Source organism: Raphanus sativus, chromosome 9 (assembly GCF_000801105.2).
Source record: "Raphanus sativus cultivar WK10039 chromosome 9, ASM80110v3, whole genome shotgun sequence".
NCBI lineage: Eukaryota > Viridiplantae > Streptophyta > Magnoliopsida > Brassicales > Brassicaceae > Raphanus > Raphanus sativus.
In genome coordinates this window covers 37063076-37079135 of record NC_079519.1, presented here as the reverse complement: position 1 = coordinate 37079135, position 16060 = coordinate 37063076, and the positions used below count along the sequence as shown (strand labels likewise).

General features: G+C 35.5%; 5 protein-coding genes across 6 annotated transcripts; 1 reads left to right on the top strand and 4 right to left on the bottom strand.

The window, feature by feature from the left end:
• Positions 1–81: 81 nt before the first annotated feature.
• Positions 82–615, bottom strand: LOC108845382 (uncharacterized protein At4g04775-like). Its single transcript, XM_018618601.2, has 2 exons — positions 436–615; positions 82–366 (listed from the first exon to the last, which is right to left on the bottom strand). Exons 1-2 carry the CDS (start codon positions 613–615, stop codon positions 82–84), a joined length of 465 nt encoding a protein of 154 aa, XP_018474103.2.
• A 326-nt stretch (positions 616–941) lies between these two features.
• LOC130500258 (uncharacterized) lies at positions 942–2547 on the bottom strand. Its single transcript, XM_056995035.1, has 2 exons — positions 1681–2547; positions 942–1598 (listed from the first exon to the last, which is right to left on the bottom strand). The coding sequence occupies exons 1-2, from the start codon at positions 2545–2547 to the stop codon at positions 993–995; spliced, it is 1473 nt and encodes a 490-aa protein (XP_056851015.1). The 3' UTR covers positions 942–992.
• Positions 2548–6183: 3636 nt separating this feature from the next.
• LOC108826736 (uncharacterized) lies at positions 6184–7252 on the bottom strand. Its single transcript, XM_018600106.2, has one exon. It carries the CDS (start codon positions 7158–7160, stop codon positions 6408–6410), a length of 753 nt encoding a protein of 250 aa, XP_018455608.1. The 5' UTR covers positions 7161–7252; the 3' UTR covers positions 6184–6407.
• Positions 7253–12612: 5360 nt separating this feature from the next.
• Positions 12613–13754, top strand: LOC108828706 (lipid phosphate phosphatase epsilon 2, chloroplastic-like). 2 transcript variants are annotated; one of them, XM_056995056.1, is made up of 4 exons: positions 12613–12955; positions 13059–13287; positions 13363–13436; positions 13507–13754. In XM_056995056.1, exons 1-4 carry the CDS (start codon positions 12653–12655, stop codon positions 13546–13548), a joined length of 648 nt encoding a protein of 215 aa, XP_056851036.1. In that variant the 5' UTR covers positions 12613–12652; the 3' UTR covers positions 13549–13754. The 2 variants fall into 2 exon arrangements, with proteins under 2 accessions (XP_056851036.1, XP_056851035.1); XM_056995055.1 differs by having other exon boundaries at positions 13363–13754.
• Positions 13755–13784: 30 nt separating this feature from the next.
• On the bottom strand, positions 13785–15921 carry LOC108828704 (putative pentatricopeptide repeat-containing protein At3g47840). Its single transcript, XM_018602462.2, has one exon. It carries the CDS (start codon positions 15908–15910, stop codon positions 13808–13810), a length of 2103 nt encoding a protein of 700 aa, XP_018457964.1. The 5' UTR covers positions 15911–15921; the 3' UTR covers positions 13785–13807.
• Positions 15922–16060: the final 139 nt, after the last annotated feature.

Sequence of the window (16060 nt, the reverse complement as noted above, 5' to 3'; positions counted from 1 at the left end):
TCTAAGAAAGAAAGAACAAGAACCATAGTCTAATAATTATTTGAAAGAGAAAACAGAACAAACTGAGGCAGCATATGACCATCATGCATAGGTAATGTACATGAGGACCATCACCAAACAACACAGAAACAAAGCTTTTGTCATCTTTAACTCGGTAATGCATTTGATGGTCTTCTCTTCGCTACGTGCAACAGCATATTCCATCTCATCAATTTTACTCTCATGGCGTTTCAGCATTGCCTCAGAAGCTCTCATTGATCTCTGAAATTCAGAATTGTCAACGAGGAGGACGTCAAACAGGTCTTTGAAGTCTTCAATCTCCTCAACAACTGACTTATCAGTCCATTTGAACAAGTGGGTTTTGTCCTTCATCAAAAACATCGACCAAACAGTTAGATTAAAACGAGGAAAAAAGTATATGATTATAGGACTAACCTTCTCAGATCCCATCGGACAACAATGGAATAATCTTCCCGGATTTCTAACGGTTCTCGAGGTGTAACACGACACAGCCTCACCGCACTTGCATCGTGTGGGAATTCCGTGGTCTTTGGCTACTCGAGCTGTTGAATTGGAAGAAGAATTGATCGAACTCATGATTGAGTCGTTCTCCATATTTGTCGCCGCTGTATATTTCTCTGTCGAAGAAGAATGAGGAAGAAAAGAGAGTAGGTCAAAAAATTAGACAAAACGGCGCCGTTTCATACACCTATAACGTGTATTATACCTAAGGTATATCAGAAAAAAAAACAAAATTTTCGCGTATATCACACTTCTAGATCGTTTGTAGTTTAACTTTGAATCCTCTAAACAAGTGTTACAACATGGATCAAAGAAGGAGATAATTTTCGAAAATTATTGACAATTTTATATAATTAATTATTTAAGTGATCAATCTACATAATAAGTGAATAGATCAGGGTATGTTAAGATGACTAACAAGTGCAGTCACAAACAAACAAGAGAAAATAACATTAAAGGAGTGATGAAGACTAGTTGTTCTTTACCCCGCGTGTGGACCTCCTCAACGATGGCTGCTGGGTCGTCGTTGTCTTGCTCGGAGAAGGCGTCTCTCCATCCTCAACTTCAACGCGGGGTTCCTTAGTTGGAGCTTTTAGCCGATGTTCCAATTGCTCTAATTTCTCATCCATCTTCTTCTCCATCCTTTGCTCCATTGCAGAGATACTCTGCTCAAACAACTGCGCCATAAAAGTCTTCATGTCTTCATTAAAAGATGGTTGCTTCGATCCACCATTGAGAACCTTATGCTTCCTTTTTTCCATACCACGATCTGGAAGCCTTTTCTTACCCTGCTTTGATGTATCGCCTAGGCTCGTTGATCCTCTTGGAGTCTGAAAAGTTTCATCACTCTCATCTGTCTCAGCTGCTTCATCATTCACTCCCTCTTCACCAGGCTGATCTAGAGATTCCTCTACAGCTTCTTCGAAATCCCAAACATGCTGAGTGAAGTCATTCTTTGCGGAAATCAGCTCCATCAGACCCTTGATTCTTTCATCCTCCACATCATCTCTGCGGAAATCAACACTCTGGATAATATCCATATTCCCTGTCGATGAGATGAATGGATACATGTCATCCTACACAAAAAAAAATAATGAAAGTTAGATCCTACAAATTTATTTCAAACCTGATGGAGTCATAAAAACAAGTGATACTTACCTCAGCTGTAAAAATCTCCTCCAACCGATTGATCTCTTGATATGACACCTTTCCAGCTCCCATCCAGTTGATGCATCTAGGACCATCCGCAAAAGCTTTGTCCAGTTTCTTACCACAAAGCTTTCCAATCTTTGGTACAGCTTCCATTGCCCAAATCTGCAAGGCGTAGGAGAATCCATCTAAAACATAACTACTTGTCTTCTCCTTCAGTTTGTAGCGGTTCTTGGCTATTGACTCGCAGAGAAGATCATAAGAAGCAACTCCCCAAGGATACTTTCGAACCTTCTCAAGATCCATGACCACCTTGATGTATTTGAGAGGGATATTCTGCTTCTCATCTCTCGCTAAAACGACACAAAGAATGAAGGCAAGGTAGATCAGCCGTATGCGATCTGCATTCTTCCACTTCTTGACAGAGTCCTTGTCCTTATTCCACAGATCGAAGAGTGTAACTGTCTCGTCTTTCCTCCTCAAAACCCTGCTCCAGAAACCACCATCAAATTTCCACTCTTCAAACTCCGAAAGGGAGATACTCGTGTTGCACTCAAACCCGGTTACTGCGTGGTACTCTTGAAGTGAGAATCGAAGTGGTCTCCTCGCAAAGACAAACCAAAGCTCGTGAAGCTTGTAAGTCACCAGCTCCCTGCACAAGAAGCTGTGTACCACTCTCGCCGAGTACCCGAGACCGTTTTCATGAAGCTTAAAAATCTGAGCAAACACCGGATCTTTCTTCACAACATCCAGCTCCTTTGGCATCCACGCTGTGAACTTCTTAATTATGTAGTCGATCCTGCTGTTGTTATTGATCTGAGACACCTGAGGCTCTTCGCCCTCCTTAAAAAGCCTCTTTGGTAACTCCTCCGACATATCTACAAGGCATGAGATCATCATTAGTTCAATTTGTAAAATATCAATAACAAAGTAAGAAACAAACAATAACCATTTTTCCAATCAAAGAACAACAAACTAACAATCGAAATAATGTGGGTAATGAGAGCAGAAACAAACAAAATCCTATTCTAGAAGCATTTTTCCAATCGGACAACAACAAAGTAAGAATATAAACACTACAAGAACAACTACTCTACATACAAATCGGACAACAAAAGCCCTACATATCAAAGAACAACTACTCAGCTACAACTACTCTACATTACAAACTTATAAACCTCAAGATCAGACAACAACTAAGCCAACATATCAAGAACAAACTAAGCCGAAAGGTAAATACAATCGAAAACATTAATATGTAAAGAGAAAAGCGTGGTGTATAAGATTATAAACCAACAAGTAAATTAATTTACTTTAAGAAAATATCCAAATCGAGAATCACAAAATCTAGGTCAAAATCGACAATCACAAAATCTAGGTCAAGAAATAAAATTGAAGTAATCGAAAACAACTGTGAAGAAACCTCCTAATATTGACGAAATTGATGGAAGAACCCACCGATTTTGACCTTACCCGATGAACAACTCAAACAAGGAAGTATTGATTGTGTTCTTTCGGTGTGGTCGAAGAGGAAGATGAGGAACAAGAGGGTAGGACTTTTTGTAGGAGAGATGAAGAGAGCGTTGGAGAGGAGAAGGATTGAGCAGGAGAAGAGATGAAACTAGGTATCAATCGCCATAGATGGAGCTCGGCGGAGAAGAAGGGTGAAAAAAAAAATAGAAAGGGGATCTAGGGTAAGGGAGTAAATCGATGTCCCTTTGAATTTTTTTTTTTTTTACTTTTTGAGTTTTACTTTTTTAATTTATTAGTAAATCTAAATGCATTTAAAATTAATTACGAAAATCTAAAAAATATATTATAAATCTACTTAATCAATAATTAAAGGGTATTAGGGTATTTACAAGGTTTCAAAATCCTATTTTCCTAAACAATCTAACTAAAATCCTAATGTGACAAATGGGAGAAAAAAGTGGATCTATTTCCCAATTTTCTCTAAAGATAATGTGTTTGTTGTTAAAAAAACAAATAGCAAAACAATTGTTCTTCTTTCATATTCATGAGTAATTCGCAATCCACATTGACTGTTTTGATTGTATTGAGCTGATTTTGGTAGTTAATAATTTACTTATGAATATGAGCAATTCCGTTTAAACAGCAAGAGATCTATCACATTAATTGTAACTAAATCTATCAAGTATTCCCTTCATAATATTGGAAACAAAATATGCCGTGACAAATGCATAATCGTATTAAGAAAAGAATGATTGCATTATATCCCAAAATGACACATAACTTTCGGTAATTAGCGTCCATAAATCAATATTTGAATACATATTTTGCGTGGAGAGGAAGACACAATTCAAAATTATGCATTGTTTGCTCACCTAATGTTATTTTCCTAAATTGTTGTTGACTTTTATTGCTATTGTAACTGATCATAAGAATTTTGAAAATGTTTGTAGTTCAGAATACTACAACGTGTTATGATTGGTCGAAGTTATCAAAAATAAGTTGTTCCATGTTATATTTTTTAAATATTTTTAATTTCTTTTTAAGTCTGATTTAGATAGGTGGTGTCAAGATATTTTGATATATTACATGGAATTCAGTTATGTGGCAAATAATCATGAAAGTCTTCTAAATAATAATAAAACAAATTTGATGTAAAAAAACAAATATAATTCTATGTAACAAAGTCCAACTTACGTTGTTAGTTTTTAGAATAGGATCAGCCTAATTGATTTCGTAGCTTTTTAACATATAAAATAAAACCATATCACATGTTCGCGAATTTGGCTTCGGATGCTATACAATAAAGTTGCATTTATTAAAATACAAAAACAAATACTATATAATAAAATTCCATTTATTCTGAATATATTCTCTTCATGGCTTTGTTATATACGACATGTTCCAGAAAACATATGTATCATATGTTCAACTGCTGTTGAAAATTAGATAAAGAAATATAGGTAATCATATGTGTGCAAACTAATACTATGAGATATAAATATTTATAAGACTCGTTGCATTTATGGTTTGAAATCAGTCCAATGGTATTATTTGTAAATACATTAGGTGAATGTGGGTGTTTCTAAAAAGAGGTTAAGAAGCTTTCTTATTGCGACACATCAGCCAATGACACACCGTAAATATGTTACAACTTCAAGGTTTCTTTTTTATTTTGCTCCTTTTTTAATAATAAAGGGATATATGCACTTACGACTTTCAAAATTCAGAACTCACAAGGTAAGTGAATAGATAGGTTAACTGAGGAAACATAACATAAATAAGAATGGTGAGTATAGTTATGTATGTTAGCAAGAGGAAAAAAAAACTAAATGACTGTAAATTAAAACAGGAGATAATCCAACGTAAATAGATAATATGTCTCAAAATTTATACTGCAATGTTATTGTGTTAGGAAAAATAATATTTGATGGTACTAGGATTAATGAGAAATCCAACAACACCAATAGCACTAGCCGCTCGTGGTGGAAATATCATGATTGCTCCTAATAAAAAAGAGTCTTTGTAATGAAATATAATTTACAATTAAATGCATCAATCAATAGCGCAACCAAAAAAATCAAATTTTAAAATATTTTAAATTCATATAATGCAAAAGATTGATCGGCTTGATATAAGAGAATCTTAAATCTGTCAAAAGAAGGGTAAAGAACCGACTTTTATTTTAGTAGGGCAGAGATTACGGGACTTAGTGAAAAATAAAGTCACTTTTCTCTTAGTTTTTCTTCGTGTATGTCTGCATAAAAGTGAAAAATAATTTAACTTTTTGCATTCAAAATCATTACTCTATGATTTGGTGCCAATGTCCATCAGAAACACGGCCGCTTCATCAAATTTCATACTACTATTTTATTGAATTTATTTATATTTTTAATCCTATAATCGAAGACTATGAGATCATTGAGATGACTTGCTAGACCATCAATCATTCCCATGAGGCATTGAGAATGAAGCTTCCTTTTGATTTAAGACTTGAAATCTAGTTAGTATATAACTTAAGTATCTTAAAAGTAAACATTGTAGTTTGGAAACCCTATCAATCACTAATAGATATTTCTTGCAGGGTTAATTATTTCAGGCATGAAACTTTTACTCCGTGCAGAAGTACAAAACGCCATCATGAACGAAATACCGTGTAAGAATAAAAGTAAGTGTAAGAATTAATACAACTATTATATAGGCACACAAATATCACTGATCAAGTGATTGGCTCGTGTGTCTAAAGAAAAATGTCGAAGACTATGCGGATTCTAGGAAAAACTCCTACAAATATATTACATGTTTGTGACATATATTGTATGATGCGTTGACAGCTATTTGTTTCTTAAAGCAGTTGCTGGTTCTTTCTGAAGTTAACCCCTACGGTGGTTTCATGCGAAGACAAAAATACAGACTTAAAAGTTAAATCTATTGTTTCGTGCAAAAAGGGATTCTGGTGAAGCCATAATTTACATAGCCACTAAAAAGAAAGATAACATTTCTACTTCATGTTTCTATGATTAAGTGAGAGTCACTAAAACAAAGTAATTACAGAAAAAGATATATTATTATATCATACTTGATAAGCAACTAATTACTACTGTACATAGAGAGATCGCACATGAGATTTGTACACACTAGCTAGCAAGGTGGAATATTGAAATAAAGATTCCATATGGTTTGACAAAAGTTTGTTTGTTACGTAGTAGTGTTGATTCGGCTTCTATATAATAGAATCTGATTCCCTTATTTTATTTTGATAATTATTAGGGTTTATTGTTGTGGTGGAGGACGACGGCTAAAGATTCTTGGCGACGAAACATCAACTGTTTGGCAATGAAGGCTTCAATCGTTTTCTGGAACTCTTCGTTGCTAAGGTTATCCTCTGCATAAATATCCTCCCACGACTTATTATTATTATTAATAATATCATGGCGGGTCTTAATGCACTTTTCCGTCTCCGATCTACGGAGAGAAGAGGGCTTAGGGATAACCACCATATGATCATCAGCAGCACTACTAGTCTGCTTTATACACACATCCGACTTACTTCTTCCATACTCCTTAGGCTCATCGGTAACGTAATCACTCGTTTCCAAGCTAGCCTGAGGAATATTATTTGATGAATTTTCAGTGATGACGATCACCTCTTTGTCATCGTAAACGATCTCATCCGACGGCTTGGATCTCACCAAGGCCTCGTAGATTTCTGTTTCTGCGTTAGAGGAGGAAGATCCTCTGTTTTCCTCAACAGAGGACTTGGTGAGGAGAGCAACGACGATGCAGTTCCCGAGGATGAAGACGAAGAGTGGAGTGGATATAACTCCGGCGATACGGCTGAGAAACGCTCTGGAGATTTGGACGGCGAATGGAAGGCGCGTAAAGGTCCATAATATGAAGAGGATGGCGACGCAGACCTCAGCCGCACGGAACAAACGTCCGATTCTGCGGAAGCGGTTGTATCGCCGCAACGCCTTGGCTTTCTCTGCTTTCACGTTATCGAAATTGATCGAATCCATTTTGAGAGAGAGAGAGAGAAAGAGACTGAACAACAAGTGTAAAAGAAAGAAAGAGAGAGAGAGAGAGAGAGAGGTGTGGAAAAGTGGAGCTTGCCTCTTCCCACATTTCTCTCTTTTATAGACTCATCATCTTCATTCCTTACTCCTCTCCCTCTTTTTTAATTTTTTTCTTCAAATAATTGTCACTTTCCCTCCTTTTTTATAAATATATATATATCTAACTTAGATATATAGATTCCAATTATTATTCCCTATGTAACACCACTTCTCCCTATTATAAAATATCTATTTAAATACCTCCAAAATAATTAGCAGTAAATTCTTATACTTTTGAATAAAGAGGTGATCATTTTCTCTCTATTTTTGATTGATAAAATTGCATATACACCTCCCGCTGATCGTTGCAACTCTGAGTAAAATTTATTTATTATTTTGCAAATATAACCAAAATAATGGTACAGCCTGCATTCATAATTTTACATATTTTTTTTTGTAACTTAGTAATTTTACATATTCATCTATGTGTAAATGGATGCACCCTTCCCTAAACGAAACCCTGTATATGATCATACTTATGTCAGTATATTTCAACTAGCCCTGCATCTGTTTCATTTCAGAGTTCTTATAGGTTTCTAGAACAAATAATTCATTTGTTTAATGTAAATTGTGTTAAAATATTCACATTTTCCATTTTCAAGATCAATACAAAAGAAACTAGACATAAACATATATTACTTTTTTGACCAAATATAATAAATAATTAAAATATATATTACTTTTATAAAGATAATAGCATATGTAATGTTTTTTTAGTTCGTAAGTAAGCATTTAAGCTGCTTTATATCAAAAGGATCGAATATTGATTTTAGCATAATAAGTAGACGAAAAAAAACATAGACATCACTTTAGAACGCATTGATTCTGTCTTGATCTAAACTCTAAGATCTTTCAAAATATAGAAGCATCTAAATATTTAAGAAACTGTTTTCGGTTTGAATAGTAACTTCACATCTTTTAAACGTAAAAATACGAGTTTCAACTACTCATAATATTATACATAAAATGTAAGAACTACCAAAACAAAATTGGACCGAGCAAATTTTTTTTTTCTTTTTAAAAGGTGAAGTAGAAATCAGTGGAATTTCCTTTTTCTTTTTGGGGTTTCACATGATGCGTATGGCATCCGTATAAACCAAACCCACCGCTGTTAGAGTGTACCACTTCGTATTTGCTTAACCCTCTTTCTCTTTGTTATCTTTCTCGTGCATTCCACCGTTTTATTCTTCAGTTTTATATTATTAGCTTAATTACCCTCTTTCTCGTGCAATTCACCGTCTCGTTTACATTATAAATACTTGCTCTTACTAAACAAATGCAAACTCTATATGCAGCGTCGGTCAGAAGCATAGACAAAGACCGATCGCTTAAGGCATTACAACTTTAAACGAAACTTTTAGTTGTAACAAAGATATAAAATTAAGTGAACTTAGGGTATCAAGAAAAAAACTGAAAATGTTTGACCGGCGCTGTCTATACGCTCCCTCTCATGACTAATTATATATCTTGCAAGTATAATCCTTAGTTACATCTTGTTTGTTTTTTAGTTATCATTGGCTGTTTTAAGTTTCATGACAACAAGGACAAATGAGCAGGGAATTTGATAGCTGTAACATACAACACAGAAAACAAAAAACATTAGCTTGTTTACTATGTAGCATTAAATTGAGAAGAAATACATGTCGGTGATTAGACAAAAACGGTGGGGGCCGGAGAGTTGACCGGATCGGAGAACAACACAAGAATTAGTGTTCATTGCGCGCGACGTTACAACTAATTATTGAACTTACCTGATAAACTGACAAAGACTGGAGTTCTAGTATGAATAGATTAAGATTTCTTTACCGATTAATGTAACGTCAACATATTAATGTCAAGTGAGACTAATTGTTGACTCTCATTCACTCATGTCTCCCTCAAAAGCTAAAGTATCTCGGTCTGATTGTATAAAACATAGTATGAACTTGTAACTGAAGAAAGAAGAAAAAGAAAGGAGAAGGTTACTCCCCTACATGCAAATTGACAATCAAATGTGTTATTAAGCAGACAACTAATTTTGGACACTAGTATAATCCACTTCATTGTTTTCATTATCACCATCAGGGCAACAATAGAAACAAAATAAAATTAGGTAAAACAATTTGTTTAATTTGTGATATTTACTGATTAGCTAAAAACGTTTACAATAAGTTAAGAAACATTAGTTTATTGTTTACCAAAAAAACATTACTTTATTGGATAGTGAGGCCATGATATCCTATTGCGAATAACCTTATCTATCTACTGGACCAGGCTGAAATACGAACAATACTTAGGTTCACCCCTGAGATGAATTTATGAATTCACCTCTTTCCTTATTTCAATCATATTACCATAAATATTAATGTCACATAAATAAATAAATTATAAATTACAAATAAAATAAACTTTAAATCATAAACTCTAAATTCGAACCCTAAAACCAAATCTTAGATCTTAAATTTTAAACCCTAAACCCTAAAACCAAACCTATACCCTAAACCCAAACTATATACCCTAAATCTTAAATCTAAATTTAAATCCTAGACCTTAAACTCAAACCATAAACTCTAAACCCAAACTCCAAACTTTAAACCCTAAACCCAAACTCTAAACCCTAAATCCTAAACCTTCAACCCAAACTGTAAACCATAAACCCGAACTCTATACCCTAAAATGTATTTGAAAATACATTTGATGATCATTAACCCAAAGGTATTTGAAAATTTTGGGTTTATAGTTTACAGTTTGGGTTTAAGGTTTAGGATTTAGGGTTTAGAGTTTGGGTTTAGGGTTTAGGTTTAGGATTTAGAGTTTGGATTTAAGGTTTATGGTTTGAGTTTAGATCTAGAATTTAAATTTAGATTTAAGATTTATGGTATATAGTTTGGGTTTAGGGTATAGGTTTGGGTTTAGGGTTTAGGGTATGGTTTAAAATTTAAGATCTAAGATTTGAGTTTAGGGTTCGAATTTAGAATTTATGATTTAAAGTTTATTCTTTTGTAATTTATAATTTATTTATTTATATGACATTAATATTTATGGCAATATGATTGAAATAAAGAAAGATGTGAATTCATAAGTTCACCTCAGGGGTGAACCTAAGTATTGTTCCTGAAATACATAGTTGCTATAGTTTAACAATATTTACTGCCATAGATTTCATAAAGTATTACTAGGATCACCAGAAATCTTCTAAATATGGTCCTAATTAGTGGATAATTCGAAAAAAAACTCATAATAGATACGTATAGCTAATGTATATACAGGCTGGTTGGACTATGATATATTAATACATATGCTTACTTTAATTAGTTCACTTTTAAATTCGCATGTAATACCATTCCAAGCATCATTCTAATATCCACAGGCACACACTTGCACGCACGCGAAGATTTGTGTCAGTATAAAATTTATAACCAGATATTGTTGTCGTATTCAAATTGGTAAAAATGGAGTACCGTACTGGAGTAGTATTATTCATAGGAGGACAGGAGTAGGAAGTAGGGCAGAAGATTGTTTCCTTGTTGAGACTCTGATTCAAAGCTTTGACCACTGTAAGCTATGTAGTGATCAGTGACAAAAATCATCATGAATTTCAGGGACTATTTGGTACGACACGATACCGTATTTAATTCCTTTTTCCGTTTTCACTTTTTTTTTTGGTATGAATGTTAAAAAATAAATTAAAAAAACTTAAAGTCTTCTTCTTCTTTTCCCATATTTGACTTAAAGTCTTCTTCAATTTTCTGGCACAACGTTGCGTAAAACTGTACTTTTAGATTGGGTTTGTCAGAACGATAGACGCATCATGACATCTTTGAATAATACTCCCTCAGTTTTTTAAAGATCCATATTCTAGGAAAAAAATTTGTTTTAAAAAGATACATTTTTTACTTTTCCAATGTATTATTTAATGAAAATCTGTTAACTTCAAAAAAATTAATTGTGTTTATTGGATTTTTATTGGTTAAAAGTTATGGAAAATTGTTATTCACAAAAATCAATGCATTTTTAATGTGATTTCTTAATATATGTGAAAAGTCTAGAATATGTATCTTTTAAAAAACAGAGGGAGTACTATATTTAGCGAATAAATACACCCAGTTTTCACCTCCAACGACAAGCTGATCTGGCGTGTGGAAAGCTACACTCCAAGTCTCCAACACAACCTAACTACAGTTTGTAACCTCGTGTAATTTATTTTGTCTACAGCCTTAATTACTAAGAGTTTATTATTCATTTTTATTTTGTCGTAGATATTAAGATTCTCCATTAAAATTGACATGAAAGATCAAAAAACTAACTGACACATCATGAGACTATATATCATCGATTAGGTTTGGATTGAAGACTTTTTTTTAACAAAGGCTACATAATGTTATGGATAAATATATACTATCAAAACAAACAAAAGTGATATTATGAAGAGAGCAGATCATGCTTGTATAGACTAAATTAACCATGTCCTTTAATCCAGGAAACATATGGAGTCTTTGTTATTGTCTGAAATATTCGGTTAACGACTATATCATTTTTTTTATATCCACAACCAAAAGATATAATAGAAACTTGATTATTATCAGCCTTTTTCAAAAAAAAAAGTTCAATATTATTTTTGAATAAGATAAATAGTAGAATATTATAATATGAGTTCAACTGGGAAACTTTTACGTGCGAGAATATATTTACACATCAGCCTGAGTATATAAAAACTATAAAAGATAACCAAGAATATATTTCGAAGTATACGTATATAAATTTAATTGGTCAAATGTTTTTGTTCTATTTTTTTTTATTTTTTTTCCTTTGCAAAGCTTGTTAAGCATATTCGACCTCCAATATAGATAATTTTTTCATATTAGGATATCAAAATATTTTTTATTGATCACAGGTAGTGAGTGTCTAGAAAAATCGAAAACAAGAAACAAATGTTCTGAAACGATGAGACATGAATAATATTCTGAAGCATAAACGACGTGTACACGGCCTTCACACCGTTGATGCATTATTTTAGTCATATTCCAGTTTCAGCGATTCAACTTGCAAACACAAAAATTCATTCTGCGTTAAACTTTTTTCTTTTTCCCCCATATCCATTGGCTTGATCAAAAGGCACAAATTCCTTCCACATAATCACAAGAAGCAAAATAGAATCTGAGAGTGTTCATGAGTTTTTAACGGGCCTATTTTATGACTATGAACCCATAATGATCAATATCGCTATGGGCTTTTGACGATCTATAGCAAACGATCACAGTATGTATGCCCTTTAAAAGGAGCTTGTTAGAAAATTACAAACACGTTCGCCGTAGAGAAGAAAGAGATAAGTTAATAATGTTAGTAAGATGGACCTTTAAAAGGTTCTTTCTTCTTATAGTAAGTTAGTAACGGTTTGACTATTTTCCATTTTGGAAATGGCATTGGCAACGGCAAGGGCAACGTCATCTCTTGTTCTCTTCCACAAACCTACCAGCAATTTCTATTTTCAACATTCCTCTGCTCCCATCGCTTACATCGATAGTTCAGCTCGATTTCGAAGATGTAGCTCGATCTTTCCTTTGAATCGGAGGAGTCTTTGCTATTCCTCTGCTCCTAAAACACATGCTTTGAGAGATGTCGGCAAAGAAGAAGGGTCTCAGGCGCTCGAGCAAGATGCTTTTATTAATAATCCGTCGAATGATTTGGTCTCAAGGATCAACACCTTCGCTAATCGTCTGGTTGGGTATTCAAATACTGTAATGTTTGCTTATAATGGAACATTACAATCTATTTTTTATTTTATTTTTGTTACATTTTGGTAACTTGGTTGTGAGATGGCAGAGCAAATGGGTTGTAGTAGGTGCTCTGTTTGGATCCATTCTGTTTCTACGACATGATGGTGCATCCTTGTGGGCTGTTATTGGCTCACTTTCCAACTGCTTGCTTTCGGTTACTCTCAAACGCATACTTAACCAAGAGAGACCGGTTGCAACATTGCGTTCTGATCCTGGGATGCCATCCTCTCATGCTCAATCCATTTCTTTCATCTCTCTCTTTACCCTCTTCTCTGGTCAGCAGCTACTCAACTGTTTCTTCTTTGCATAGCGTCAAATCAAAACCCTCAAAGATAATTTTTCTTTTCCAGTTATGGAGTGGCTTGGAACCAATCCACTCTCTCTCTTCCTTTGTGGCCTCATCCTCGCATTTGCTTCTTACTTTGTACGTCTCTCTCTTAAAATCTATACCACCAACACGAAAAATCATTCACACTCACGTTAATTGTATTCAGACATGGTTAAGGGTGTCTCAGAAGCTTCACACGATCAGTTAAGTTGTGATAGGTGCCATCGTGGGTTCTGTTTACTCCACCTTATGGTACATCACTTGGAACTCACTTGTTCTCCAAGCTTTTTCCTCATCATTCCCAGTACAGATAGCCGTCTTTACGGTTGCTGCTGCATCTTCCTTAGCTTCTGCAGTTTATGTGTTATCTAAGAAACATAAAAGTTAAAAATGCATTGCTTTCCTTTGTTTCCACATTGCATTCCTATTGTTTGAGCTACATAGTAATCATCATTACCACTTCTGTTTTAAGAATCACAAATTTGAATTGACCCAAACCCTCTCTTTACTGCACCAAATGCTACTATATCCAAGATACTGTATATATCTTCACTTTGTGGATGTGACTGACCACCAGATGCGAAAGCTGAAACCTGATCCTTGATCAAAATTGATGACCATCCTGGCTCTTTGGTCACTCCTTTTGATTTCATACTCTTCCTCACAATTGCAGCCTCTTTCCACTTCCCTGTGCTTGAATATATATTGGCTAGTGTTACGAGTGCGGTAGAAGAAGTAGGATCCACCTCTAAAATCCTCTCTGCCGCTCTTCTTCCACGTTCAATGTCTCTTTTGGCCGTACACGCTCTTAGAAGCGTGGTCCAGACTACGTCATCCTTCTTACATGGCATCTCATCGATCATCTTCTCTGCTTCACTTAACCGTCCTGCTCGGCACAACAGATCAACCATGCAACCATAGTGTTCCTTGGCTGGACTTATGTTATACTTCTCTTGCATCAAGTTGAAGTAGTGAAAACCGAGCTCAAGCTGTCCCGAATGAGCGCAGGCATTAAGAACGCTGATGAAAGTTACAGTGTCGGGTCTGAAACCAATCATTAGACTCTTCTCAAACAGATCAATAGCCTCTTTGCTCTTTCCATGCTCTGCATATCCATTGGTCATAGCTGTCAAAGCAACAATATCAGCTCTATTGGTTTCTTCATATACCTTTGAAGCTTCTGTGATGCTTCCACACTTCGAGTACATAGTTATCAGCGCACTACGAATCGTGGGGTTCTGTTCTAAACCGAGATAAAGTGAAAGCGCATGAACTTGCCTGCCTTGCTCAAGAACTGCCATGTTTCCTGAAACACTCAGCAGACTAGCAAGAGCAAAATCAGTAGGTTCTGTCCCTGATTGTCTCATCCATGAGAAATACTCAAAACCTTCTTCTACAAAACCGGCTTGAGAGTACCCTCCTATAATCGTGCTCCACGAAATAATATCTCTGCAACTCATTCCTCGAAACAGAACAGAAGCAGAGTCTAACTTCCCACATGTTGAATACATCTTCATCATAGAGTTACTCACTGACAAAGAATCTCCTAGCCCTAGAGAGAAAACATTACCGTGGAGCTGCTCACCCCAAACAAGTCTGGAAAGACTCGCGCAAGCAGCAAACATGGACGCAAACGTTTGTTCATTGGGAGGCACTTGAGAGTTTCTCATCTTTAAGAATGTGTTGACCGCGTTTTCCTCTTGACCTATACGGCTATACGCCGTGATAAGGCTTGTCCAGGAAACAACATCCCTCTCACTCATACTTTGAAACAAACGCAGCCCGTCTTCCATTTCCCCACACTCAGTGTACATAGTGAAGAGCGAGTTAGCCACGCAGAGAACAGCACCGAAGCCTTTGACTATCACATGAGTATGAATCCCCTGTCCGTATTTGAGCTGACGCAAACAGGCACAAGCCTTCAAGGCAATGGCAAATGTAAAAGTATCAGGTAGTTCTCTGAACCTAGACATCTCTGAAAAGTACATAAGCCCTTCCTTGTGACGACCAGCGTGAACGAGACCCGTTATGATTGTCGTCCACGTTACTGTATTTCTAAAAGGCATTTCGCTGAAAACTCTGCAGCTCTTGTCGATCATTCCAGTTCTTTTGTATAAATCCAATAAAGCACTTCCCACGAAGACAGAGCTAAGCAGAGAAGTTTTCAGGGAAAAAGCATGTAAAGACTCTCCAAACGAAAGGTTGGAACTTTGGCCACAAGCCTTGAGTGCAACACTTACCACGTAGGTATCGGCTGAGACACGAGGATGATCGACATGCATTGCAGAGAAGAGAATCAGTGCTTCGTCGTAGTTTGTTGCAGCTATGTATCCCTGAATGATGGCTGTCCATGAAAAGACATCTCTGTGTGGCATTTTATCGAACACTTTGCGAGCATCTCGCAGGTTCCCTGAATCGATGAGATTACGGAGTTGATAATTCGCATCGAAAGAAACCACCTGATTTGAGATGCGGGTTTGGTGCACAAACTTGTCGACATGCTTCTCAAGCAAAGAAACCGAAGCTGTACAAAACTGTCGGAATCTGCCGCCATTTCTCATAACAGTCATGTAAGTGGGTGTATGCCTTAGTTTTCTCACTCCTGGCGTAAAAATATTTGACTAGAAGTTGGAGGTGACCCGCCACACAGTTTCAATCTATTTTACGAAAACGACACGTCGTACTAACTCACAAGAACCATTACCAAAAGCTGTCGGTTT

Coding starts and splice junctions, on each gene's coding strand:
- LOC108845382 (XM_018618601.2), bottom strand. CDS start 615: ATGGAGAACGACTCAATCATGAGTTCGATCAATTCTTCTTCCAATTCA. Junction 367..435: donor GTCCGATGGGATCTGAGAAG/GTTAGTCCTATA, acceptor TTTTTGATGAAG/GACAAAACCCACTTGTTCAA.
- LOC130500258 (XM_056995035.1), bottom strand. CDS start 2,547: ATGTCGGAGGAGTTACCAAAGAGGCTTTTTAAGGAGGGCGAAGAGCCT. Junction 1,599..1,680: donor AGGAGATTTTTACAGCTGAG/GTAAGTATCACT, acceptor TTTTTTGTGTAG/GATGACATGTATCCATTCAT.
- LOC108826736 (XM_018600106.2), bottom strand. CDS start 7,160: ATGGATTCGATCAATTTCGATAACGTGAAAGCAGAGAAAGCCAAGGCG.
- LOC108828706 (XM_056995055.1), top strand. CDS start 12,653: ATGGCATTGGCAACGGCAAGGGCAACGTCATCTCTTGTTCTCTTCCAC. Junction 12,956..13,058: donor ACACCTTCGCTAATCGTCTG/GTTGGGTATTCA, acceptor GTGAGATGGCAG/AGCAAATGGGTTGTAGTAGG. Junction 13,288..13,362: donor TCTCTTTACCCTCTTCTCTG/GTCAGCAGCTAC, acceptor TTTCTTTTCCAG/TTATGGAGTGGCTTGGAACC.
- LOC108828704 (XM_018602462.2), bottom strand. CDS start 15,910: ATGACTGTTATGAGAAATGGCGGCAGATTCCGACAGTTTTGTACAGCT.